This window comes from Podarcis cretensis, assembly GCF_951804945.1.
Source record: "Podarcis cretensis genome assembly, chromosome: 2".
In the NCBI taxonomy this organism is placed as follows: Eukaryota; Metazoa; Chordata; class Lepidosauria; order Squamata; family Lacertidae; genus Podarcis; species Podarcis cretensis.
In genome coordinates this window covers 110,483,109-110,508,456 of record NC_137171.1, presented here as the reverse complement: position 1 = coordinate 110,508,456, position 25,348 = coordinate 110,483,109, and the positions used below count along the sequence as shown (strand labels likewise).

General features: G+C 45.3%; 1 protein-coding gene and 1 long non-coding RNA gene across 5 annotated transcripts in view; one reads left to right on the top strand and one right to left on the bottom strand.

The window, feature by feature from the left end:
• LOC307209147 overlaps positions 1-25,348 on the bottom strand; it is a 109,635-nt gene that overhangs the window by 4,054 nt on the left and 80,233 nt on the right. The gene's annotated exons all lie outside the window — the stretch shown is intronic.
• Positions 310-23,811, top strand: LOC307208575 (cholinesterase-like). 4 transcript variants are annotated; one of them, XM_079963319.1, is made up of 5 exons: positions 310-334; positions 1,639-1,913; positions 15,851-17,046; positions 20,493-20,656; positions 22,280-23,811. In XM_079963319.1, the coding sequence occupies exons 2-5, from the start codon at positions 1,644-1,646 to the stop codon at positions 22,345-22,347; spliced, it is 1,698 nt and encodes a 565-aa protein (XP_079819445.1). In that variant the 5' UTR covers positions 310-334; positions 1,639-1,643; the 3' UTR covers positions 22,348-23,811. The 4 variants fall into 4 exon arrangements, with proteins under 4 accessions (XP_079819445.1, XP_079819444.1, XP_079819442.1 ...); XM_079963317.1 differs by lacking the exons at positions 310-334; positions 1,639-1,913 and adding exons at positions 13,618-13,706; positions 15,108-15,282 and having other exon boundaries at positions 15,570-17,046; XM_079963318.1 differs by lacking the exons at positions 15,851-17,046; positions 20,493-20,656; positions 22,280-23,811 and adding exons at positions 4,140-4,294; positions 6,558-6,586 and having other exon boundaries at positions 1,639-3,100.

Sequence of the window (25,348 nt, the reverse complement as noted above, 5' to 3'; positions counted from 1 at the left end):
CTTGGTGACTTAAAATGTCAGCTGTTGTGATGGTGAAACAACATTCATTAGAAGAAAGAATGTCACATTTCAGGACAGTTGTACCTGGTGGCTTAAGGGCATCCGGATGTGGGCATGAAACATAACACGGGAGCCTTGCAATTCCTGGAAGATGCTCTTGCCACAAGGGCCTTACAATACAAAAGGAGGGCCAGCGACCAACACATCAGTCTCAAAGACGGGGAAGGGAGTGTAAGAACTGCAGAGGTGGACCTGCTTTCCTTGCAGCACCCCCAAGGAGCAGTCTGAAGCTTCCATAAGTGTCCTCTTCTTGCATCCAGAGCAAATATATTTGGTAAGTACACCACTGCAGAGAATGTGTGGTTGTGTTGTAGATGGGAATCTTTCATAATTAAGGCTTCGTTGAAAGTTTTCATAATAGATTACATGAAAAAGCAAACTGATCTAAACAAAAATAAAAGCAAAGAGAAAAGGAGAAAGAAAGAAGGTCCTCTCTCACAGGTATGTATTAGCCCTTATCCCAAACAGAAGGAAGTGAAGACTCCCAGATTTCACTTGGGAATTTCCCATTCTTCTCCCAGCTTGGGAGATCCTCACTTCCTTGCCTCTCTCACAGTATCCTCCGCCAACCAGTATATTGAGAATTCTTGAGAAGATGAAATCAACAAGCCATTTCTTTCTTTTTTTAAAAAAACTGGTATTGTTTCCTTGGTCTCCCCCCCTCTCCAATCCTGGGTTGCATTAATGGCCTGACAATTGGCCATGTTGGCTGAAGCTGATGGGAACTGATATCCCACAGCACGTGGAATAGCACAGATTCCCCATCTTGTTATATGGTTAACTTGGGTTGCATTCACATTGCAGTTTTCTTTCATGCTGTTTCCCTGTTAATTTCTGCACCTCATTTGAGCTTTCACGTGAAGGGCACTTCTGGGTAAAAAAGGATAAAGGTGAAGGACCCCTGGACGGTTAAGTCCAGTCAAAGGCGACTGGGGTTGGAGGGAGCTGGCATTTGTCCACACACAGCTTTCCAGGTCATGTGGCCAGCATGACTAAACCGCTTCTGGCGCAACGGAACACCATGACGTGTGCCAGAGTGCATGGAAACGCATTTACCTTCCCGCCACAGCAGTACTTCTTTATCTACTTGCACTGGTGTGCTTTTGAACTGCTAGGTTGACAGAAGCTGAGCAATGGGAGCTCACCCCGTCGCAGGGATTCGAACCGCCGACCTTCTGATCGACAAGCCCAGGAGGCTCAGTGGCTTAGACCACAGCGCCACCCACATCCCTGGCACTTCTGGAAATGTAGCAGAATATGGTGCAAGTTTAGCAGCACTTTTCATGCTGTTTGCTTCTGGGTGGGAAAAAATCAGTTTGCAAATAAAGTAGAAATGCACCAAACTTTATTTTGCAAATAAAGTAGAAATGCACTAAACATGCACCATACCCCACTAGATTTCCAGATGTGGTTGTATGTCATGTGAAAGCTGAAATACGATGTGGAAAACAAGAGTCTGGGAAACATCTGGAGAACAGAATAGACTGCCATGTGGCTGCAGCATTTCTAAAAGAAATATATAATAATATATTGTTGTGTTTCCCACCCTAACCCCATTTCTTATTCTTTCACCTGCAGCTGCTATGCCTCGATTCTGGACTTCACCCTCCTCCTTCTGCCTTCTCTTCCTTCTGGTTTCCAGCTCTGCCTCTGAAAACGATACTGTGGTGGTCACCAGCAGTGGTCCTATTAGAGGCAAGTGGCTCCCAGCTGGCTCTGGTTCTGTGACCGCCTACCTGGGCATCCCCTATGCTGAGCCCCCCATAGGCAAACTGCGCTTCCAGAAGCCGGTTCCACATCAGCCGTGGAGCCAGGTCTTGGAAGCCACCACCTTTGGCAACTCTTGCCACCAGGCAATTATTGATTTCCTACCTAATTCCACCATATTATTTCCCAACACACCAGTTTCAGAGGACTGTCTCTTTCTCAACATCTGGGTGCCCAACCCACAACCAGTCAAACCAGTGCCCATCCTTCTATGGATCTACGGTGGGGGATTTATCAGTGGCACAGCCTCGCTGGACATCTACAACGGGGCATTCCTAGCTGCTACAGAGAATGTCATTGTGGCCTCCATGAATTACCGAGTGGGGAGTCTGGGTTTCCTGTACCTGCCGCCAGATGTCCCAGGAAACGCTGGCTTGTGGGACCAACATCTGGCTCTGAAGTGGGTGAGTGAGAACGCAGCTGTGTTTGGTGGTGATGCAGCCCAGATAACTCTCTTTGGTGTAAGCGCTGGAGGATCCTCAGTTGGTTTCCACCTGTTTTCACCAGCCAGCCAACCCCTTTTTGCCCGTGCTGTGCTTCAGAGTGGAGTTCCCAATGCCCCCTGGGGTTGGCGGAATCCTGAAGATGCCCTAAGAATTTCGGTAAATGTGAGTGACCTCATGGGGTGTCCTACAGCTAACCACAGTGCTATGGTAAGCTGCCTACAGGGAAAGGAAGGCAAGGCCTATTCTGACCTGGGACCTATGTTTTCTTTGACAACCGATGGGGAGTTCATCCCAGACGATCCCCAAAAGCTCCTGGAGACTGGTGGCGTTCAGGGCAAACCCATTCTCGCTGGTGTCAGTGCTGACGAAGGGTCACATATGGTATTCATGCTATTTCCAAGCATCATAGGAAACGATACAATACTTACCAGGGAGCAGCTCTATGAAGGGGTGAAGCAAACAGTAAAAAATGGAACTAAACAAAATGCCATCAATGCCGCAATACTGAAGTACGTCCAAGAGAGCCATGGGCCAGAACAGTACCAAATGGCCTTGAGTCAGTTTTTAGGAGATTACTTCTTTGTGTGCCCACTGGCTGAGTTTGCTGCAAAGGTTGGAGGAGCCGAGAGCCCAGTTTATGTTTACTACTTCGACCACCGTTTTCCCACTTGGCCCAAGTGGGCAGGAACACCCCACGGAGCTGAGTTGCCTTACTTGTTTGGAATCATGGCATCCGAGTCGCAAACAAACCAATCGGAGGCGGCGGCTGAAGATGCTGAATTGAGCCGTCGAGTGATGCGATACTGGGCAGACTTTGCCAGAAGCGGGTAAGGCATTAATCCCTCCACGTCGTAAAACAAACACTTCCTCCTTATCTATGTCCTAGAGGCTGCCTTTGATCTCTGTGCAAGTCGTGAATGTGGTTCAGCTTGAAATGTGCGGGTATCCCACTTCCCAGCATGTTATTGTTGCAAAAGGCTTCAATTTTGTAGAGGCAGGGTAGGAAATGTCAGTCGAGGGGGACAGAAAGGTGATTCTCCAGGCCTCTCTATCCAACCATCATGAGCCTTCCACCCCAGACCACATCTCTCACTTGTTGGAGTCTATCTGTCTATCTATCATCCTCCTATTAGGTGCAGGTCAATTCTGTGTCCGGGGCAGCTGTCTACCAGCTCCATCTGGTATGCAGGCTGTGACCCTACCTGCCCGCGGACTGTCTCGCCAGAGTGGTGCATGCTCTAGTTATCTCCCACTTGGACTACTGCAATGCGCTCTATGTGGGGCTACCTTTGAAGGTGACCCAGAAACTTCAACTAATCTAGAATGCGGCAGCTAGATTGGTGACTGGGAGTGGCTGCCGAGACCACATAACACTGGTCCTGAAAGACCTACATTGGCTCCCAGTACACTTCTGAGCACAATCCAAAATGTCGGTGCTGACCTTTAAAGCCCTAAACAGCCTCGACCCAGTATAACTGAAGGAGCATCTTCACCCCCATCGCTCAGCTCAGAGGGCCTTCTGACAGTTCCCTCACTGCGAAAATGAGGTTACAGGGAACCAGGCAGATGGCCTTCTTGGTGGTGGCACCCACCCTGTCCTCCCATCAGATGTCAAGGAAATAAACAACAATCTGACTTTTAGAAGACATCTGAGGGCAGCCCTGTTTAGGGAAGTTTTTAGTGTTTGATGTTTTATTGTGTTTTTAATATTCTATTGGGAACCACCCAGAGTGGCTGGGGAAACCCAGCCAGATGGGTGGGGTATAAATAAAAAAAAATCACCATCATCATCATCACCGCCATCTATCTTGTATTATTTATTCATTACCTGCTCTTTACTCTGTGGTTTCTTTGTTGCCCCAACAGGAATCCCACTGGGTCAGAGGCAAGTGAAGTGAAGTGGCCCGTCTACAATTCCACAGAGCAGAACTTCTTTCATATCGGCGGAAAGCCCAAACGGAGGTCACCTGCCTCACACTGTGGTTTTCTGGCATCTCTTTTTTCAAATGCAACAGAAGCAGGTGAATTTGGGGCTCCTCTGGGAGTGGGAGGGTACATAGTTGCTCAGCCGTCCTCCCGTTGTGACCTCCGAGACAAGGAGATAAGTCACTACACAGCCTTTAGAAGACACCTACTGTATAGGGAAGTTTTTAATTTTTTTAAAATGTTTTGTTGTGTTTCTATAAATAATGGAAGCTGTGTAGAATGGCTGGAGCAACCAAGTCAGATGGGCAGGGAATAATAATAATAATAATAATAATAATAATAATAATAATAGCAACAACAACAACAATAACAACAACAACAACAACAATAATAGAATAGGGCATCCCATTTTCATTGGAGAAATGTTGTAGGGTATGCAATTGCTAGCTCAAAATATTGAGGAGTGATATCATTGAAAATGGGCATTATCCAAGTACTCTTCTGAAGCATTACAGAAGAGCTCTTTCGAGAAAGGGAGCATATTGAGTTAACCGGCCAGCTTTTAGAGGACAGCGTCAGAGGTTGACATGTGAGGGTTCCTCTGGAGCCCACACCCTGGCAGAAGGACCACTGATAAAGACACTCATGGCCCCAGGCCTGCTCTCCTGCTTGTACACCTGCCTCTCACTCTGGCTCAGTCAATGGTGGTGGTGGGGAAGGAGAAGTCGGGGGTGCCTCTGCCTGCTTGCTCATTGGTTCTCTGTCTGACAAGCAATCAGGCGGTAACCATGATGAGGAAGATGAGGAGCAGCAGCTTGTGATAATGCCAGAGAGGAGGTAGGCTCAATAAGGAGGTAGGCTCAATGTTCTGCCCGAGGGCCCTCCAAAACGTGGAGCCAGTACAGTCGTACCTTGGAAGCCAAACTCCTTGCGAGTTGAACGTTTCGGCTCCCGAACGCCGTGAACCCAGAAGTGAGTGTTCTGGTTTATGAATGTTCTTTGAAACCCAAACGTCCAATGTGACTTCCATGGCTTCCGATTGGCTGCAGGAGCTTCCTGCAGCCAATCGGAAGCTGCGCCTCTGGTTTCTGAAAGTTCTGGAAGTCGAATGGACTTCCGGAATGGATTCTGTTCAACTTCTGAGGTACCACTGTACTGTGAATCCAGAAGGCTCTAGTAAAGGGATGGGGAACCTAAAATATGGGTCCTGTATATGTCTCTATATGGCCCTTGCAGTTCTCTCCAGCCCACACCCACTCCCCTTATTTTTGCCTGGCCTAGAAAGTGTCCTTGATTGTTGATACAGTGCTACCTCGGGTTAAGTACTTAATTCGTTCCGGAGGTCCGTTCTTAAGCTGAAACTGTTCTTAACCTGAAGCACCACTTTAGCTAATGGGGCCTCCTGCTGCTGCCGCTCCGCCGGAGCACGATTTCTGTTCTCACCCTGAAGCAAAGTTCTTAACCCGAGGTACTATTTCTGGGTTAGCGGAGTCGGTAACCTGAAGTGTCTGTAACCTGAAGCGTATGTAACCTGAGGTACCACTGTAATGCCTTTTGCTGTCCTGGATAGAGGATAGAGGGGGAAGTGTGAAACCCCCCATAGTTTCATTCACTGCTTCAAGGCTCCTCCTTTCTGCCTCCCACAGTGGTTTACTTGCCCTCCAATGGTCACTCTCCCAACATCCCAAATCCCTTAGTAACAGTTACAAAACATGAAAACAACAGCAAGAACATGAAGCACCCAAACAAAACCACACAGATAGTTATGTTATCTGCCACACACATTTTGCAGGAGTTTTTAAGAATGGACCCCCCCCCCTATTTTCAGAAAAGTTCTCTTAGGTGGCTGAAGACTGAGCCAGAAAGCCTTGTTATCATCACTGTAGGAGTATTTTTTTATTATAAAAAAGTCTGGCTGCAGCATTCTGCCTCAGCTGGAGCTTTCAAACAGGACCCAAGGGCAGCCCCAAATACAGCACATTACAGCAATCTAGCCTTGAGGTTACCAATACATGGACTACAGTAGACTGGCTATCCCAGTCCAGGAATGGCCATAGTTGGCAAATCAGACATAGCTGGGAAAAGGCGCTCCTAGCTACAGAGGCCTCTGGGAGACCCCTATACAACTCACCTGCTTTTTTAGTGGGAGTGCAATGCCATCCAGAACAGGTAACTTGCCAATTTCTCAAACATGGGAACCACCTACCCACAGAGCCTCCATCTTCCCAGGTTTCAAACAAAGTTTATTGGCTCAGGAGAGTATGCCAGTAGATTAATATGTCAAGAGACTAATCAGATCTTGGGCATGAATATTTCATTGACCTTCTATTGATCAGTTCTTTCTTTCTTTCTTTTTAGAAAACCTTTTCTGAGGTCTCTGAAGAAGGCAGCACTTCACCCATTTTGGAGAAAGGTCTGAAGAATGAGAACCAAGACAGTGGAAACCACACTTTAGGAACAGGTTAGCTAGGCCCACAATCTGTGGGACCTGTAGCCATGTTACGAAACACTACACAACTGTTTGGGATGTAGCTGTCCAAGACAGTTTGGTTCACTGCCACAATATCACAGAATGGTCGCTCCAATCCTCACTCGCTGTATTGTAACTTTTGAATAAATGTTAAAAAAGAAAATAAAGGATGTAGTAGTTCATGGGGGGCAAAGCTGAGTGAGGAAGCAGACAAACTGCTGAGATATGAATTGAATGAAAATGTAAACCCTATTCAGGCATTCAGTACCTCTGAGACCAAATGCATGAATGGGGTCTCTAGAAGACACCTGTTTCCTCCCTGAGAATGGAAATCCTGATGAATCAGGATTCCCATCCCCAGAAAACTCTATGCATCTCGGGCTCTTGCACATGGATGCCAATTGTGCACACACAGTTCTGATCCTGAAGAGAGGGGAATATGCAGCGGGTAGGGGTGGGGGAGAAATTCAAGTCAGTTTTCATTTAAAGGCAAACACACCTAATTCACACTTTCTGGAACAGCATGCAAACTGAAACAGATAGCCTTCCAAACCAGTCCTTCTCCGGATTTTGCAAGGCCAGTCTCCAACCAAACGCACACCCTTGGTTAAGGAGAAACTATCAAGGAAAAAAAATGTGTGATGTATTAGGAGAAATTGCTGTGCCAAAATATGAAGATTATTGCATTAAAAAAAATTATATGCATACCTGCATAAAAATGTACGTATCAGGAGAATTTTGCACTAAAATGCTGATGGATTTCCATGAGGTTATTTTAAAATAAATCACAAACAGGTGTGGAAAACTGAAGACTGGGGGGGGGGGGGAGATAGAAACAGGGAGAAACTGAAAGTGACAGATTTGTTCATCCCTACCATGGCCCTCGAGGGACGCAGTTGGTGCTGTGGGTTAAACCACAGAGCCTCGGGCTTGCCGATCAGGTCAGCGGTTCGAATTCCCACAACGGGGTGAGCTCCCGTTGCTCAGTCCCAGCTCCTGCCAACCTAGCAGTTCGAATGCACGTCGAAGTGCAAGTAGATAAATAGGTACCACTCCGGCGGGAAGGTAAATGGCGTTTCCATGTGCTGCTCTGTTTCGCCAGAAGCGGCTTAGTCCTGACCCAGAAGCTGTACGCCGGCTCCATCGGCCAATAAAGGGGGATGAGCGCCGCAACTCCAGAGTCGGCCATGACCGGACCTAATGGTCAGGGGTCCCTCAGGAGGAATTGTGTGTGTGTGTTTGTGTGTGTGTGTGTGTGCATGATGGAACTCAATCTCCCGATCTCCCCAGCATCTGACATCTAAGGTGATGGTCTCACTCCACCTAATGGTCCTGGATACATCAGCAGCTTTTCTCATTCTCTGTTAGGTACTTATTTCCAGATTATTTGTTACCTTAAAGAAAGCTGAGGTCATTTCAGTCTGTTTGAGTATTATAACCCCTGTATGTTTTCAAGTAGGGTTGGAAATTTTTCTTGTTTTGTCTTTCTATAAATCACTTTGAGGGTTTGTTTGTTTTACAATCAAGCAGTGTATACATTTTTTGAAATAAAAGAAGAAGAAAAAGAAACGAGGCAGGGAGCAGGAGGAGGGAGTGAGCGAGTGGAGCAAATACAGAACTTTGCCCCTCTCTGAACCTTGGGAATCATAAGTGGGGTGGCTACTATCATGCTCAGGTTCTGCTTGAGAGTTTCTCACAGGCCTCTGGTTCGCCACTGTGAGAACGGGGCAAATCTTTTAAGTTTTCATTTAACAAAATGTATATGCCGCTTCTTCAGTGGAAAACTTCTAAGCGGTTTGCAAAGGGCAATCCGAAACATTCATTTTAAAAGCAACCCGAAAGAGCAAACATTAAAAATAAGGGAACACCATTTTAAAAGATGCTGGTAAACTCTGCGATCTTTAAAACTTTATACATAAAATAAAAAGACTTGTTAAAACTGCATGTTAAAATGACTTGCCTGTGACAATTACTGGCTGAAACAAGAAAGTTTTAAAGGTAAAGGGACCCCTGACCATTAGGTCCAGTCGTGGCTGACTCTGGGATTGCAGCGCTCATCTCGCTTTATTGGCCAAGGGAGCCGGCGTACAGCTTCCGGGTCATGTGGCCAGCATGACTAAGCCGCTCCTGGCAAACCACAACAGCGCACGGAAACGCCGTTTACCTTCCCGCAGGAGCGGTACCTATTTATCTACTTGCACTTTGACGTGCTTTTGAACTGCTAGGTTGGCAGGATCAGGGACCGAGCGACGGGAGCTCACCCCGTTGTGGGGATTTGAACTGCAGACCTTCTGATCGGCAAGTCCTAGGCTCTGTGGTTTAACCCGAGTGCCAAAAACAATGCAGCAAAGTCTTCCTGACTAATATTAATAGGCAGGGTGTTCCAAAGTCTGGGTTCTGCCACCCTGGAAGATCAACTCTTCGCAACTGCAGAATGAACACCAACTGATAAAAGGTTCTCCAAGCCACTAGGGTAGGGCTGCCATATTTCAAGAAGTAAAAAGACGGACATAAAATGCGATACTTAGACACACATGTACTGCTTCTATTTGCCAGCCCATGCACTAACCCCCTGGCCCGGGAGCCAGCCCGAAATATGGAGATGTGACAACGATGTATGGGATAAAATTAGGCTGCAACTTTATCAATTTCAGATGTAGGAAACCTTGGCTTAGGCATTGGACAGCAACCCTCTCAGCCCCAGCTGTGAAGGGGACTGTGAAATGAGAATTTACACAGCGTGCCCCCCACTTCGCCTGATGTTGGTAGTTTGACCTTTTGCCGCCACTCAGGGCCAGTGACTCCCGCAAACACCCCTTTAACGGGCCCTGCAGATGACGCCACATGGGGATGCATAATAATGCTAACCCCCATTCCGAAGAGAGCCAGTGTGCTGTAGTGGTGGATTCGTAATCTGGTGAACCTGGGTTCGTGTCTCTGCTCCTCCACATGCAGCTGCTGGGTGACCTTGGGCCAGTCACACTTCTTTGAAATCTCTCAGCCTCACTCACCTCACAGAGTGTTTGTTGTGGGGGAGGAAGGGAAAGGAGAATGTGAGCCGCTTTGAGACTCCTTAGGGTAGTGATAAAGCGGGATATCAAATCAAAATCCAAACTATAGGATACTGATCAAGGTCTAAAACCACCAAAGTTGTGACTTCCGGGTCGGCGCCATCGCCGAATGGCGGACTCCCTCCGAGCTCCGGAGGGAGTCGGCTGGGTAGGGGTCGGGTCCTGCCGTGCCGGCGACGCGGGGACCCTCAAAAGCCATGGGCGGAGATGCCCATGGACTTGGTGACTCGGCGGGCACCGTTTGCGCCCCCCGACCCGCGAAGGAGCCTTTTTAAAGGCTGCGGAGTGGGTGACGGGGGGGTGTGGTGCTGTGAGTCCAATGCTTCCCCTGCCCAGCGAAGCCGCATGCCATTCGGCGGAGAGCAATGACTTCTTCTTTGAAAATTTCGGATTTGGACTAAAAGGAACAACCCGTGAGTAAATTGATTGGACTTAAAAGGGAAATTTGATCTTTGAATTTGGAGCGAGCGGGGGGAGTGCAAAAAGGAAGTCCGCCCCCCCCTGTTGTAGATGGCTCAACGCAAGGATTTGACAACTAAGATCGAGAGATGAACTTGTTTACCTGAAAAAAATTTTTAACTTCACGAAGGGAAATTACAATAATTGTGCTGGAGGAGAAGACTGATTTGTGGGAACTAAAGTGCAACCCCCCCCCCAGGAACCGGGAACGATCCGCTATGAGAGACTGGTGAAGAGACACAGAAACTTTGACAGCTGTCAAAGTAGCTGTCAAAGCAGGAAAATAAAAGAGAACTTTGTTACGATGGCTTTGCTGGTTAGATTTGTTACAATTTGGACATAAATTATTGGAAATAAAGGCAACAAGTTATTTGACTTTTGGGTCTGATTTTGAAAGAAATTAAGTTACCATATTCCCTCTAGAGGGAGGCTGGGACATTGCAACAGTAGCAGCAAGTGGAAAAATACTATGAATTTGAGCAGGATCTGTTATCTCTTGGGAAAGCTGCAGAAACGAAGCATTATTTTGTCTACAGAGGTTTCTATACTAAAGGAGACAATGGATTTATCTATTGAAGAAAGGAAGGGACTTGACGCAAGTTATGTTCCTGAATAACAAAAGCCTCTGTGGAGAACAAGAAGTTTCTGAATTAGAAGGTTTCTGCAGCAGAACAGGAAAAAGCAACCTGAGGAATAAGAGCTGGACCAAATTTGAAGCTGGAGTATTAGGAACATCCAGACTTTAAAAGGACCAAGAAATAGAATTTAAGTTAGACTCTTAAACATAGAGGTCTGGATGGAAGAACAATGACTTTTTCTGAGAGTTTTTTCGAGATTGGACTTTCTGAAATTAAAAGCTATTAAAAGACAGCAAAGTGGAGTCGAGATATAGACGTGGATACACCAGACTGGCAGTAGACAATGGATGAACTTTGGGGATTGGAACCGGGGAATGGGGGGGGGGGAGATTTGGAATCCAAAGGCTGTAAAATTATATATTATTTCTTTCTTTTCTTTTTTCATGTCTGTTGTTTGAAAATAGGGGAATTCGTGGAAGGGAAATGGGGTCGATCTTAGGGAATTATATAAAATATAAGGAGAAATGGTTCATTAAGATAAATAAGATAAATTAATTTGGAATAAATGGGTTATTTAAAATTACAAATAAGGTTTTAAAATTTGGGGTAAGAATCTGTGGAATCAATTTAAGGGAAATGGAATACAAGAGGGGGAGGGGGGGGAAGTCCGGGAAAGATGCCACTGAAACCAAGTGTAAATCATATCTGTTTTTTCTTTCTTTCTTGCTATCTTTCCTTTTTATTCTGGAAAATTTTTAATAAATATTATTTTAAAAAAAACCCCCGCCAAAGTTGTGACCATTGCTAGCGGGGGAGGAGGTGGAGCGCCGGCCAGTAGGCAGAGAGGTGTCACCCTGGAACGGGAAGCCTGTGCCGGGTCGCAAACCCCGCCCACTGCTTGATGTGTGAGCGGTAATTGCAAAAAAAGGGGAATCAGCCTTGCCATTCCCCTAGAGCTGCTCATCTTTACTGGAATAATATTCCTTCTGTATGAAGATTGGTAAGGTGAGAATTGGTACCATCAAAAACATTGTCGCAAAGACACGTATATGTTCTTTATTTTGTGAATATTGTTGTCGACATACAAAAATGAATTTGGTGCACGTCCATACATTTTATTTGTATGCCACCTTCCCCCAATTTAAACCATGCTCCATGTGGCTTGAAACATGAGGAAAATACATTAGTTGTTTCAGCAAATCCTTTCCTTCTTTGTTTTTATCTTACTAATTTATCTTAATATATTGTAACTTTACATTCTGACCTGTTAACAATCCATTTTTACTTACAGTATATTAAGATAAATTAATAGGATAAAAACAAAGCTGGAAAGGATTTGCTGAAATATCTAATTGAACTAGAATACAAAAAAGGGAGGTGTGAGGAGGTCAAGGAAACAAGCAAATGATAGATAAGATATGGAAAGATGGATTTGTTTTTAATTGTTTTTATTTTTTAATTTTTTTGTATTTTGTATTTTCTGTTTTTCTTTTTCTTTCTTTTTTATTCTTGTAACTTTTTGAAATACCAATAAATATTATATAAAAAAATATTATATATATATATATAAAAAAAAAGAAACATGAGGAAAATACAGAACAAAAGTAGTCAGAAACAATAAATAAAAATGTCAAAAAATACTTCCCTTAACCTCACTACAAGACCACCACATATGATAAAAATAACCTTCTTTCTCTTTACATTTCCAACACTTTTTTGATTTGGATTTATACATTTTTTTTGCCAATTTACCATCAATATATCATTTTCATATAATTTTCTCTTGGATCATAACATGCTCTAAATTTTATATCCATATTCCACAATCATTCCCATGCTTCCATATCTATATTATGACCAATAGCTATTGCCCATTGTATCACTGAGGATTTTACTTGCTTCAAAGGATTGCAACTGACCAGTTTGGGGGCACACAGGAAACACCCCCAGCACTTCAGATATCTTGTCCTTTACCTCAGGCAGCAACAACCCTTGATATGGCCCTGCTACAGGACATCTCATTGGGGGGACATTGCATGCTCAATAAATAAAGATCCATCTGCCCTCACTATTCAAACGCAACCTGGCTTTTGATGTTCTTCAATGCCTGTCCACGGTTGCCTATGTTCACATATACAGTACTTGTGTTATGTATTGAAGTTCTCACCCTGGCCACCAGGGGGGATTGTGTATGCAGTTTTCACTCAGGTCCATGCCAGTTAATTTAGGCGGGAAACCCTGGGCTGCTGTTGTTACAATGTGACAGCCGGCTGCCTATAAAAGCAGGGCGGCTGAGCTGTGTTCAGTTCAGTTCAGTTCCAGCTTACTTATAAAGAACCACTTAGAGAAATCTCTGTGTCGTCTGCTTTGTCAACCCACTACAGTGGTGCCTCGGGTTACATACGCTTCAGGTTACATATGCTTCAGGTTACAGACTCTGCTAATCCAGAAATAGTGCTTCAGGTTAAGAACTTTGCTTCAGGATGAGAACAGAAATCGTTATCCAGCGGCGTGGCAGCAGCAGGAGGTCCCATTAGCTAAAGTGGTGCTTCAGGTTAAGAACGGACCTCCGGAACGAATTAAGTACTTAACCTGAGGTACCACTGTAATTAATAACTTGCATTTCCTTATGTCCAAAAGGCCAGAGACTTTGCATAACCATGAAACCCATTTTTTTGTTGTTGCACGCTACAGCTCTCCCTCTGTGCCCTCTGATATGTACTCTTACCTAAGATGCCTCGTCCCCTGGAGAAGGCAGAGCCTGGCGGTCACTGCCCTTTGCATACACACATATTGGCAGCTGCCTTCTCACTGGGTGTTATTTGCGAGAGCTGGAAGTGTCCTATAAGCCTCAGTACCCACCTTTTCCCTTTGGATTGAGCTGCAGAGGATACCAAGGAGCAGCAAAACCCCACCGGGGATAAAGGAGGTGAGTCTTCAGGATGCAGAAGGTTTAGATGCCTCCAAGAGTGGGATGAGAAGCAGGGAAGAAACCTTGGGAGTGGGGGAGATGACAGTAGCACAAGAAAGGAAGTCAGGAATCCTGCATTCTAGCACCATACCTTCTTGCTTCGTTTTGTTCCAGTTGTTTAACATTTGGGAAGTTAACCCTGTATCATGCTGTAAGTCTTGGACATATGCGTGTGAGGGTCTGCGGATTGGGACTTGCGCACTCAAAAGAAAAAAAAGAGAAAGAGGTGAACAAAGTCAAGGTGTGAGGTGACGGCAACGTCTTTGTTAAGGAATTCAAAGTCTGTAAACTGAGTTGCCCACTTTCAGCTTCAGTGGAAATTAGATGTTAGAAGATTCCAGCTCAAGGAATTACACAACCGGCCTTGCCATTCCCCTAGACCTGCTCATATTTACTGGAATAATATTCCTTCTGTATGAAGACTGCTAGGTGAGAATTGGTACCATCCAAAACAATGTTGCAAAGACACGTGTATGTTCTTTTTTTGTGTGAACTTTGTTTTCGGCATACAAAAATGAATTTGGTGCGCGTCCATACATAAATCATTTTATATGTATACCACCTTCCCACAATTTAAACCATGGTCCATGTGGCTTGAAACATGAGGAAAATACAGAACAAAAGTAGTCAGAAAATATAAATAAAATTGTCAAAAAATACACATCCAAACTGAACAATTTTCACATAAACCACAAGATCTAAAATAATGATACAAAAAACCACCAGCAGCAACAGAAGCAATAGCAGCAACCCCCCAACACCCCTCACAAACAATACATATATGACCTCTCTTATTGGACTTCTGTGAATGTTTGCTTGCTGACAAAGTCGTACCTTGGTTTTAGAACAGCTTAGTTCCTGAACGTTTTGGCTCCTGAACGCCGCAAAGTGACTGTTCCGGTTTGCGAACTATTTTTGGAGGCGGAACATCTGACAGGGCTTCCGTGGCTTTTAATTGGCTGCAGGAGCTTCATGCAGCCAATCAGAAGCAGCAATTTGGTTTTCGAACGTTTTGGAAGTCGAATGGACGTCCGGAACAGATTCCGTCCGATTTCCAAGGTACAACTGTACATTTAAAATGTTCCTATGCTTTCAGGATCAGTGCTGGTTTTTGTGGGCTCCAGGTAGAGATGTGCATTGATCCCACTGTCATGGCTCCTTTCCTCCCTCCCTCCCCACCAAATAAAATATTCTGTTGGATCAAGCCAATGGCCCATCTAGTCCAGCATTCTGTTCTCATAGTGAGCAACCAGAAGCCTATGGGAAGCACACAAGTAGGACCAGCGCACAACTGTTAAGTTGTGGGTGAACATATCAGACGACACAGCGATTCTTCAAACAGCTCTTCTTTATTCACAGGCCAGAACAGAACTAAACTGAAGGGTTCAGCCAACCTGCTTATATAGATCTCAACTACAAAGCAACAGTAACAACTTTCTGTAACTATCCAATCACTGAACGTCACTTTCAATTCCTTATTTGCACATGTGGACCTGAGTGAAAACTATCTACAGTATCCCCCTGCTGGTCCAGGGTGAGAACTTCAGTACATAGCAACAACAGTCCACCTGCAATTCCCAGTACTCACATGGAAGCTGTCCCTCTGATGCCAAGTTTTTTTTTAACACACCTATAATCCACTGATATCCAGAAGGGGATTGGGTGGAGAGAAGGGTTTTCGCCTGTCTTCTCCCACACAATACAGTCGATATGCTGGGGTCTATTTATTTTATTTTATTTTATTTAAAAAAAGGGGGGGTTGTGTATGTCGCTTTGGATCAGAGCCAAGGTGTAACTGTGCCTGGGTCACCTTTCTTTCAGCTTCTGCAATGCCTACTCTCCTCCAGGCATCTTTGGGCCTCTTCCTCTCCCTCTCCCTCCTGAATTCCAGCTCTGCCTCTGAAGATGACATCGTGGTGGTGACCAGCAGCGGCCCTATCAAAGGCAAGCGAGTCCCGGTTGGCACTGCCTCCGTCACTTCCTACCTCGGGATCCCTTATGCTGAACCCCCCCTGGGGAAGCTGCGCTTCCAAAAGCCCCTTCCCCACCAGCCATGGAGCCATGTCTTGGAGGTCACCGACTTTGGAAAGGCTTGCTTCCAGACGACCGATTTTCAATGGCCTTTCAACAAAATGTGGGTTGCCAACGCGCCACATTCAGAGGACTGTCTCTTTCTCAATGTCTGGGTGCCTCACCCGCGGCCTTCTGCACCGGTTCCTGTCCTTGTCTGGATCCATGGCGGGGGATTTCTGGTTGGTGCCAGTTCCTTAGACTTGTACAACGGGGCACATCTGGCTGCTACTGAGAACATCATTGTGGTTTCCATGAATTATCGGTTGGCGTTCTTCGGCTTTCTGTTCCTCCCGCCTGAGGTCCCAGGAAACATGGGGTTGTGGGACCAACAGCTAGCTCTGAAGTGGGTGAAGGAGAACGCTGCTGCCTTTGGTGGGGACCCTGTTAAACTGACCCTCTTTGGCCACAGTGCGGGAGCAGCCTCTGTGGGGTTTCACCTCCTCTCACCTGCAAGCCAACCCCTTTTTGCCCGCGCTGTGGTGCAGAGTGGAGCTCCCAATGCACCCTGGGCTTGGAAGGATCCTGAGCATTGCAAGTTGCGCTCCTTGAAAGCGAGTCAGCGGCTGGGCTGCGACGATCGGAATCACAGTGTGGCGCTGCGCTGCCTACAGGAGAAGGAAATGGATAGGGGAATGTTCCAACTTTTGATGCATCGCTTCTACCCCACCACAGATGGGGACTTCCTTCTGGGTGAGCCAAGGAAACTTCTGCAGAGTGGGCTTCTTCAGGCAAAACCATTGCTCATAGGCATCACCGGGGAGGATGGGTCTGTCTTTGCACTAAGCGGTCTCTCGGATCGCATAGAAGATGGCAGAATGTCAACTTGGGAGCAGCTCTTGGAGGAAACAATGACATTGTTCGAAATGTCTTTGGAAGAAGATGTTGCCAAGACTGTAGCGCTGAAGTATGCTGAAGATGGCCATGGGCCAGAAAAGTACCACTGGGCCATGGTCCAACTGTGCAGAGATTATTATTTTTTGTGCCCATTGGCTGAAGCTGCTGAAAAGATGGCAGCAGGTGGGAGCCCTGTGTACACCTACTCCTTCAACCACCACATCTCTGGCTCCATTTGGCAGGAGTGGATGGGAGCAGCCCATGGAGTTGAGGTGCCTTACCTCTTTGGAACTCTGTCGTCGCTACAGAGGGTAAATCAAACAAACACGGAAGCTGATGCCCCTTTGAGCCTCAAGATGATGCGCTATTGGGCGGAGTTTGCTAGAAGCGGGTAAGGCATTCACAGCTCTTGTTCTAGAGCCCCAAACTCATTCCATCAACTTGACCCTGGATGTTCTAGACATAGTCTGATAGTCCTTGCTCTGGGCACTCTACATCCCAACGTTCTGCCTGAACCTCCCAAGGTCTTTCATTCATTTTCTCGGTATCTTTGACAAGGGCACTGCCGCATCAAGTTTCAGTATAGAGGGGCAGGTTTTAGAGAAAAGCTCAAAGGCCTAACTCAGGGATGGAGAACTTGTGGCCCTTCAGATGTTGCTAGACTACAACTCTTATCATCCTTGACCATTGGCCATGCTGGCTGGGGCTGATGGGAGCTGGAGTTCCCGTCAACAAATAGCTGGACAGTTGTATAGTTCCCAGTCCCTGTCTTAAACAAAAGACATGTACAGTGGTGCCCCGCAAGACGAATGCCTCGCAAGACAAAAAACTCACTAGACGAAAGAGTTTTCCGGTTTTTGAGTCGTTCCGCAAGACGAATTTCCTTATGGGCTTGCTTCGCAAGACGAAACGTCTTGCGAGTTCTTGCGAGTTTGTTTCCTTTTTCTTAAAGCCGCTAAGCCGCTAATAGCCGTGCTTCGCAAGACAAAAAAACCGTAAGACGAAGAGACTCGCAGAACGGATTAATTTCGTCTTGCGAGGCACCACTGTATCTTCCTTTGGTGTTTTTTTTCCTTCTTCTCACTGGCAAACTGCCTGTTAATTGGAAATAGCTCCTAGCTCAATTCTAGGGACATAGGGGTCCAGTTATGTATAAGGAGCTTCCCAAATCATCTCTTTCACCCTCTTGGGGTCTTGAGACCTTCTGAAGAAGCAAATGCTATTAAAAATAATAATAGACAGGGATCCCCCCCCCCCCCGCTCAGTCTGAACTGGCAACCCAGTCAGATGGGTGAGGTACAAAAATTATTATTATTATTATTAATAATAATAGCTGGCCTTGATATGTTTTAATGTGACTGATATGCACTTTTGATTTGTTTATCTGTTTTTTTTTAAAAACCCCTACTGATACTTTAAAAAACAGCAACATGTTATATCATATTTTTATTACCACTGGCAATTTCAGGGCTATGGTGGGATGTGAGTTGAAACAACCAACTAACCTTTGCAAAAGATGGTTGAAGATGGAATGCCAGCTATTTTGGCTGACACGTTTGGCACTGATGAAATATGACCGTGATTTCTAGGCCATAAGTTGATTACCATAGCAGGGTTCTCATTTTATTTTATTTTATTTTTTGGTTGATGGAAGGAGAAAAGAAAGCCTCGGATTTAGCGAGGCAACCTTTTTTGGATTTAGATTTCCAGGAACTGTTGCCAGAGATTAATACACAAGAACATGCACCTTCTACCCATGACTGAATGTTAGGAGCTCTCTCCTGCCATATAAAACAAAAAGCACACAGTCAAAGTGTTGGGGAATACTTACCTTGGCAAAAACGAATAGTGTTCCTTTTCCAGGTACATTAGGGCAATCAGAGGGATTTCTGTGGAGCAGGGCTAATGTCAGTGTGAACCACCTGCTACAGTGTATTTCATATTGCACCGCTTTGTATTCCATATAGATTTTTTTTTTTAAAAAATAATATTTATTAAAGTTTTAAATGTTACAAAAGGAAAAAAAGAGATAATTCCAAATTAAACAAAAACTTAACAACACATCACAATAAAGAAAGAGGAGAATAGAAAAAAAAAATAATTATAAAAAACAGAAAAACAGAGAAATAGAAACAATTAAAAAACACAACGAACCTTCCCATAACTTATCTTTCATTTACTTGTTTCCTCGCACCTCCCTTTTTTTGTATTCTAGTTCCGTTAGCTATTTCAGCAAATCCTTTCCAGCTTTCCCAATTTTTATCCTATAATTTATCTGAATATAATGTAACTTTACCTTTCCTCCTTTCATCCATTAACAATCTATTTTTACTTAATCCTTTATAATATTTCCGCTAAAGCCACATAACTTCATTCCAGCATCCTTCTAATGTATTCCATATAGATTTTTACTATCTGTAATCCAATTGATTTGCTTATGTATTGTTTTAATTCTATTAGAATTTAATTACTTTTTAAAAACTATATTTTATATGATACTGTATTTTATCTCTGTGTGCTTGTTTTTATTTGTGTAAGCCACATTGGGTTCTGATCTGGGGAAAAGGTGGGATAGAAATAAAAATAATATAGTGGCCGAGACAGAATTCAAAAGCACAGTGGTTGGGGAACAAAATGGATTGGGCAGAAGAGGACCTACTGGGAAGTTAGACTCACAGGATCGTCTTTGATATAGCTGGCCTCCTATCACCAATTCCATCTAATAAAAAGGAATGGGCCAAATCTCATAGGGTTGACTGCCAGCACAATTCCAAGCAATGAAAGCGGGGCCCTGAGGAATTGAGTCAAATGATAAATGATAGGGTTTCAGTTATTTTGTAGTGTGCTATTATTGCAGTGTGGGACGCGGGTGGCGCTGTGGGTTAAATCACAGAGCCTAGGACTTGCCGATCAGAAGGTAGGCGGTTCGAATCCCTGCGACGGGGTGAGCTCACGTGGCTCAGTCTCTGCTCCTGCCCCCCTAGCAGTCCGAAAGCATGTCAAAGTGCAAGTAGATAAATAGGTACTCCTCCGGCGGGAAGGTAAACGGCGTTTCCGTGCGCTGCTCTGGTTTGCCAGAAGTGGCTTAGTCATGCTGGCCACATGACCCGGAAGCTGTACGCCGGCTCCCTCGGCCAATAAAGTGAGATGAGCATCGCAACCCCAGAGTCGGTCACGACTGGACCTAATAGTCAGGGGTTATTACTGCAGTGTAGATGTGCCATTTTTGTTTTTATAATGCTATGAGTGATTTTCTCTCTGTTTTGTGCTATTGACGGCCTTTGGCTTAAAAAGAAGATTTTGATCCCTGTGCCACATTTTATTTCTCGCTGCCACCACCCAGGCCCTACCTGGTACAATACTGAGGCCAGTCAGGTTTAAATTGGAACATAAACATCTGTTTATTTATTGCAGTTTAACAAGCGTGTGGTTTCATAAACGATATCGGTCAATTACAGTCATAGGATGCCTATCCAGACCTATAACTTCCTCTACCTGCCCTCCCTCACTAAAACACCTCTCAGATATTTACTTGTCTTCCTAGCTCCTAACTGCTCCTGACTCAGCTTATTTCTCTACACTAACTCAACCTACCCACAGACTCTATCCCAATTCACCCCCACTCCAACCAACCACCAAACTCCCAACAAACTCCCCTTTCGCACCTCCCAGAGCTGCTTTTATAGTCCCTCTGACTCCACCCCCCGGGTTCTGATTGGGTAACTTGTTTAACTATTTCACCTCCAGCACTCTCATATGTTAACGTCACAATGGCCTTTGGCTTAGAAAGAAGATTTGGATCTGGACTGTGGTTTTTTTGTTTTGTTTCCTCCCCAGGAACCCCACTGGGTCCGTGCCCAATGAGGTGCAATGGCCGCTCTACAATGCCACAGAGGAGAACTTCTTCCACATCAGCGCAGGGCCACCTGAGACCAGGAAGCCGTCTCCTGCCCACCACTGCAATTTCCTGGCAGCTCATATATTCAACTCAACATTCTCAAGTAAGTCCAGGTCCTTTGGCTGAAGAAGTTTGGGCTCAGTTCAGCAACAGTTAGTACTGACTTAGGTCTTGTCACATTTATAGTGTTGTTGCAGTGGGGTCCCATGCCAGTTCCTCTTTGTAGCATTTTTTGGCAATATTTCCAGTGGACAACAAGGCACACAAGTTCTGCCTGCTCTGTCTATGTCAGAATCAACTTTCCTGCTAAGGTAGTGTTTCTCTTGCCTCTAGAGATGGGGGAGAAAGTTCACATTGAATGGCGAGCCTTCCTAATTCTCATTTTTTTTTGAAACAATGTGAGAAGCAAAACACAGCCACTCTTCAAAATTTGCACTTCTTTAAATTTTGTAATGCAGTTATCCAGCTGTTCCCATTAGTGGAAAGTGTGCATCTATTAGTTCAAATAGCTTACAAAATTGCATTGTTTTGGGGGCAAATTGCATTGTAGAATTGCGTACATTAGGAGAAATCTGCATTACAATGTTGTAATGAGGAATGCAAACTGGTGTGGGAATGTGGAGAAATGAACTGAGAATTGGAAAAAAGGAGAAACTGAAATTGACATATTCATCCATCCCTAGTCCATCTCTTCAGCCTTTTCTTTCATCTAGCTCTCTTTTTATGGCTCCTTTGGTGAAGGGCTTGCCAATTCTTCTCTCTTCCCTAGAGTTATTGGCTTCTTTTGTATCAATGGCAGCCCTTTTCCCTAGTCACCTTGGCTTATGTCTGCTTCCTGTACTTTCTTTCACCACCACCTCTCGCTATCTATTCCTCCACTCCCTCCTGCTTCTCCCTGGCTCCTTCCTGCTGACCTCTCGCTCTACCCCACCGGGATGCAACCATCTTGGTAAAGGTAAAGGAACCCCTCACCATTAGGTCCAGTTGCGGACGACTCTGGGGTTGCGGCGCTCATTTTGCTTTACTGGCTGAGGGAGCTGGCATACAACTTCTGGGTCATGTGGCCAGCATGACTAAGCCACTTCAGGTGAACCAGAGCAGCGCACGGAAACGCCGTTTACCTTCCCGTCTTAGGTATAAAAAGGTAAAGGTACCCCTGACCTTTAGGTCCAGTCGCACACAACTCTGGGGTTGCGGCGCTCAACCCTCTCTATAAGCCGAGGGAGCCGGCATTTGTCCGCAGACAGCTTCTGGGTCATGTGGCCAGCACAACTAAGCTGTTTCTGGTGAAACCAGAGCAGAGCACGGAAACACCATTTTCCTTCCTGCCGGAGCAGTACCTATTTTTCTACTTGCACTTGACATGCTTTTGAACTGCTAAGTGGGCAGGAGCTGGGACGGAACAATGGGAGCTCACCCCATCATGGGGATTCAAACCGCCAACCTTCTGATCGGCAAGCCCTAGGCTCTGTGGTTTAGACCACAGCGCCACCTGCGTCCATGTCGTCTTAGGTATACCCATTTTAAAATTATCAAAACTTGGGTAAGGAGGGAGCAGCAGAAGGAAAGGAATGAACCTCCCCAACCTTTGGTTGAAAGTGATTGGCTGTCCTTTGTGGATGCATTTCAGTTAAAAATGGAAGTTGAGTCACCCAGTCTCTTGCATGAAGGGTTGTTTGGCTCTCTGTGGACAATCATGTTTCCAATTGCTTTTTTTATTTTGCAGAAAAAGTCCAAGAAGACTCTTCTGAATCCATTTTGGAGGAAGATATGAAGAATAAGACCAGAACTTAACAAAAAAAAAAAAAAGGCAGAATGCAAAAATAGCTTACATCAAGTGCGAATGGAACTGAGAGGGTGAAGACATGCCTAGAAACACTTCAGCAAAGCCCTCACTTTGTAGGACTGGTGCCCATTTGCAAATATAATGGTTTGCTCTTCATTGTGAGACAATGTTGAATGAGAAATGGAACTTAATGCTGGGTTAGAGCAAGATAAGCCATTGGGACCATCATTTTCGAATGCCACCCCATTTTCCTCGACAACATCCACATGTTAATTATGAGGGGGGAAATGACATATCCAGCAGCTATGAATGATAGTGGCTTCTTTTCAATCACTTTTGCTTTATTCTGCAAGCAACAGGTTATTTGGCAGCCTGAATTCACTTCCTGAATTTTGCAAAGCCTCGTATATTGAGGAGCTGTGCCTTGGAGCTAAAGGACAATTAATTTCTCATTGTTACTATGTTACTATGTAACACCAGGGAAGGAAGGTAACTCCCACCCGGTGCTTTCCCTGCTTCCTTGCATAGCATGAGCACTGTGATCTGGGTGGAATTTGAATCTCTGCGTATCTGCAGAACGTACATAGAGCTGAAAGAGGAAGTTGGAAGAATGACACTCTTTCTCACTTCCTCTTTCATCTCTTTGTCCTTTTCAAAGCTCAGATTAATTCTGCTGGATCCACTTAGATCCATTGTGTCTACATGACTTATAAGATTGGTAGTTCCACGAGGAGTTTCTCCATGCCCCAGAATTATTGCCATTCATGGTGTCCCCATGGCCAGAACAGGGACAGGGAAACATACATCTCTGTGAAATCAGGATGAGAGGCAAGCTGATGTAGACATCACAGGGGAATGGCTGATGCCAAGCGAAGTCTAGAATCATTTTGTCAGTGTTAGCATTGTTTTCCTGAAGATTTCTGGTCTGGATTAATTAATGTATTGGTTATTCAAGCACAAGTTCTGCCCATGTTGCGTTCTCACCTTGTGGTTGGTGGATCTTCTCTCCTGTTCTTTCCCTACCTTTTGATCTGTTCTCCTTTCCACACATCAGTTCTGTTGGTTCTGGGAATGCTTATCAAATGCTCCTGAGGCATCTACTGAAATCTCCCAGAAGCCAGTTATTCTCACCCACCACTAGAACAGAACGCTCAGTTGCTCCGATGTCTATGAAGGGTGCTCAGTTTGCCAGAACAATCTGAGTTTATTTCAAAGTCGGGGCATGTATGGTACACATGCAGCTTCCAAATGATTGAACTGAAGAGAGCTGGGGGTGGCTCAGAAGTGTGGCTTCTCAAAGGCCATTCCAAGGCTCCTCTCCTACATCATGAACAAACCTCTCCGAGGTGCCTCAAATGAAACTGAGGTCACACAAAAGATTATGGATTGCTCTGGTTAAACCTTTGTGTACTTCTAGCTGACAGACTGCATTCGGCACATGCGATGTGTAAATAAAAATTCTCTTCGAGGCACTGTTCTTATTTGTTTATTTACTGAGAAAGATTTCCTAAACCACTTAATCAAAGAGCTCTCTAAGTGGTGCACATAATAAAACTGTAGGTCAGTGTTTCCCAAACTCGGGTCTCCAGCTGTTTTTGGACTACAACTCCCACCATCCCTAGCTAGCAGAACCAGTGAGCAGGGGTGGTGGGAACTGTAGTTCAAAAACAGCTGGAGACCTAAGTTTGGGAATCACTGCTGCAGAGAAAACACAGCCCAAATCCACAGGGCGATCATTAAAAGGGGGGTCATTAAAACACACATTAGCCTCAGCAAAACTTAAAAAACCAGTGCAGGTATCTAAACTATATGTCTGAGCAGACTTGCAGTAATAGTAGGAGTAATAATAATAATAATAATAATAATAATAATAATGCACTTTTATTGTTGTAATACACTGCTAAGATTCTAAGGGAAGAGCCATAGCTCAGTGATGGAACATCTGCCTTGCATGTAAGGTAAAGGGACCTCTGACCATTAGGTCCAGTTGTGGCTGACTCTGGGGTTGCGGCGCTCATCTCGCTTTATTGGCCGAGGGAGTCGGCGGACAGTTTCCGGGTCATGTGGCCAGCTAGACTAAGCCGCTTCTGGCAAACCACAGCAGTGCACAGAACTGCCGTTTACCTTCCCGCCGGAGCGGTCCCTATTTATCTACTTGCACTTTGACGTGCTTTTGAACTGCTAGGTTGGCAGGAGCAGGGACCGAGCATCGGGAGCTCACCCCGTCGCGGGGATTCAAACCACAGACCTTCTAATTGGCAAGTCCTAGGCTCTGTGGTTTAACCCACAGTGCCACCTGTGTCCCTTCACCTTGCATGTAGAAGGTCCCAATCTCAACGTCCAGCATCTACAGACAGGGCTGGGAAAGCCTCCTTGCCTGAAACCTCAGAGAGCCACCACCAGAAAGTGTAGACAGCAGCTTACAAATATTCTGAAATAAATAAAAGGGTAAATAATGACTGCCTGTCCGCTTCTGGGATGGCCGTATCTCATGGCTAAGGACCAGCCTCCAAGTAGGGGTCACCACTGCAGCTTGATGGAAAGGAAGCATGGTATAATTCATTTTGCAGTAGGAGAAAACCAGGGGTAGTCCCATGGGTCGGTATAGGCATAGACTTTGAAGATGCAGCTTCCTTTGTCTTAACCAGTGGTGTAGCATGCATTGCCAGCCCTCGGGGCTGCGCAGATGAGTGGGTGGGAGGGAGGGAAACAGACAGAGTACACATGCACATTCAACTGCCTAACAGCGTCTGCATTACTCAGGAGATAGCAGCTGCAGAGATAAGAAAAGAAGAGTCGTTCCATTGTCTGGAGAGGTCACTTCCTGGTTGGCACGGAGAAGCAGTTTTCAACGGAGCCCAGCAGTGGAAGCATGCAACTGTATTGAGGCAGCACCAGGTGTACAAATTTTGTGAGTGTAGCAATTTTGCGCCCAGGGTAACCTTCCCAATGGGGCCCCCATGCTACAACACTGGTCTTAATGCACTTGGCATTAATGCACTCCGGGGG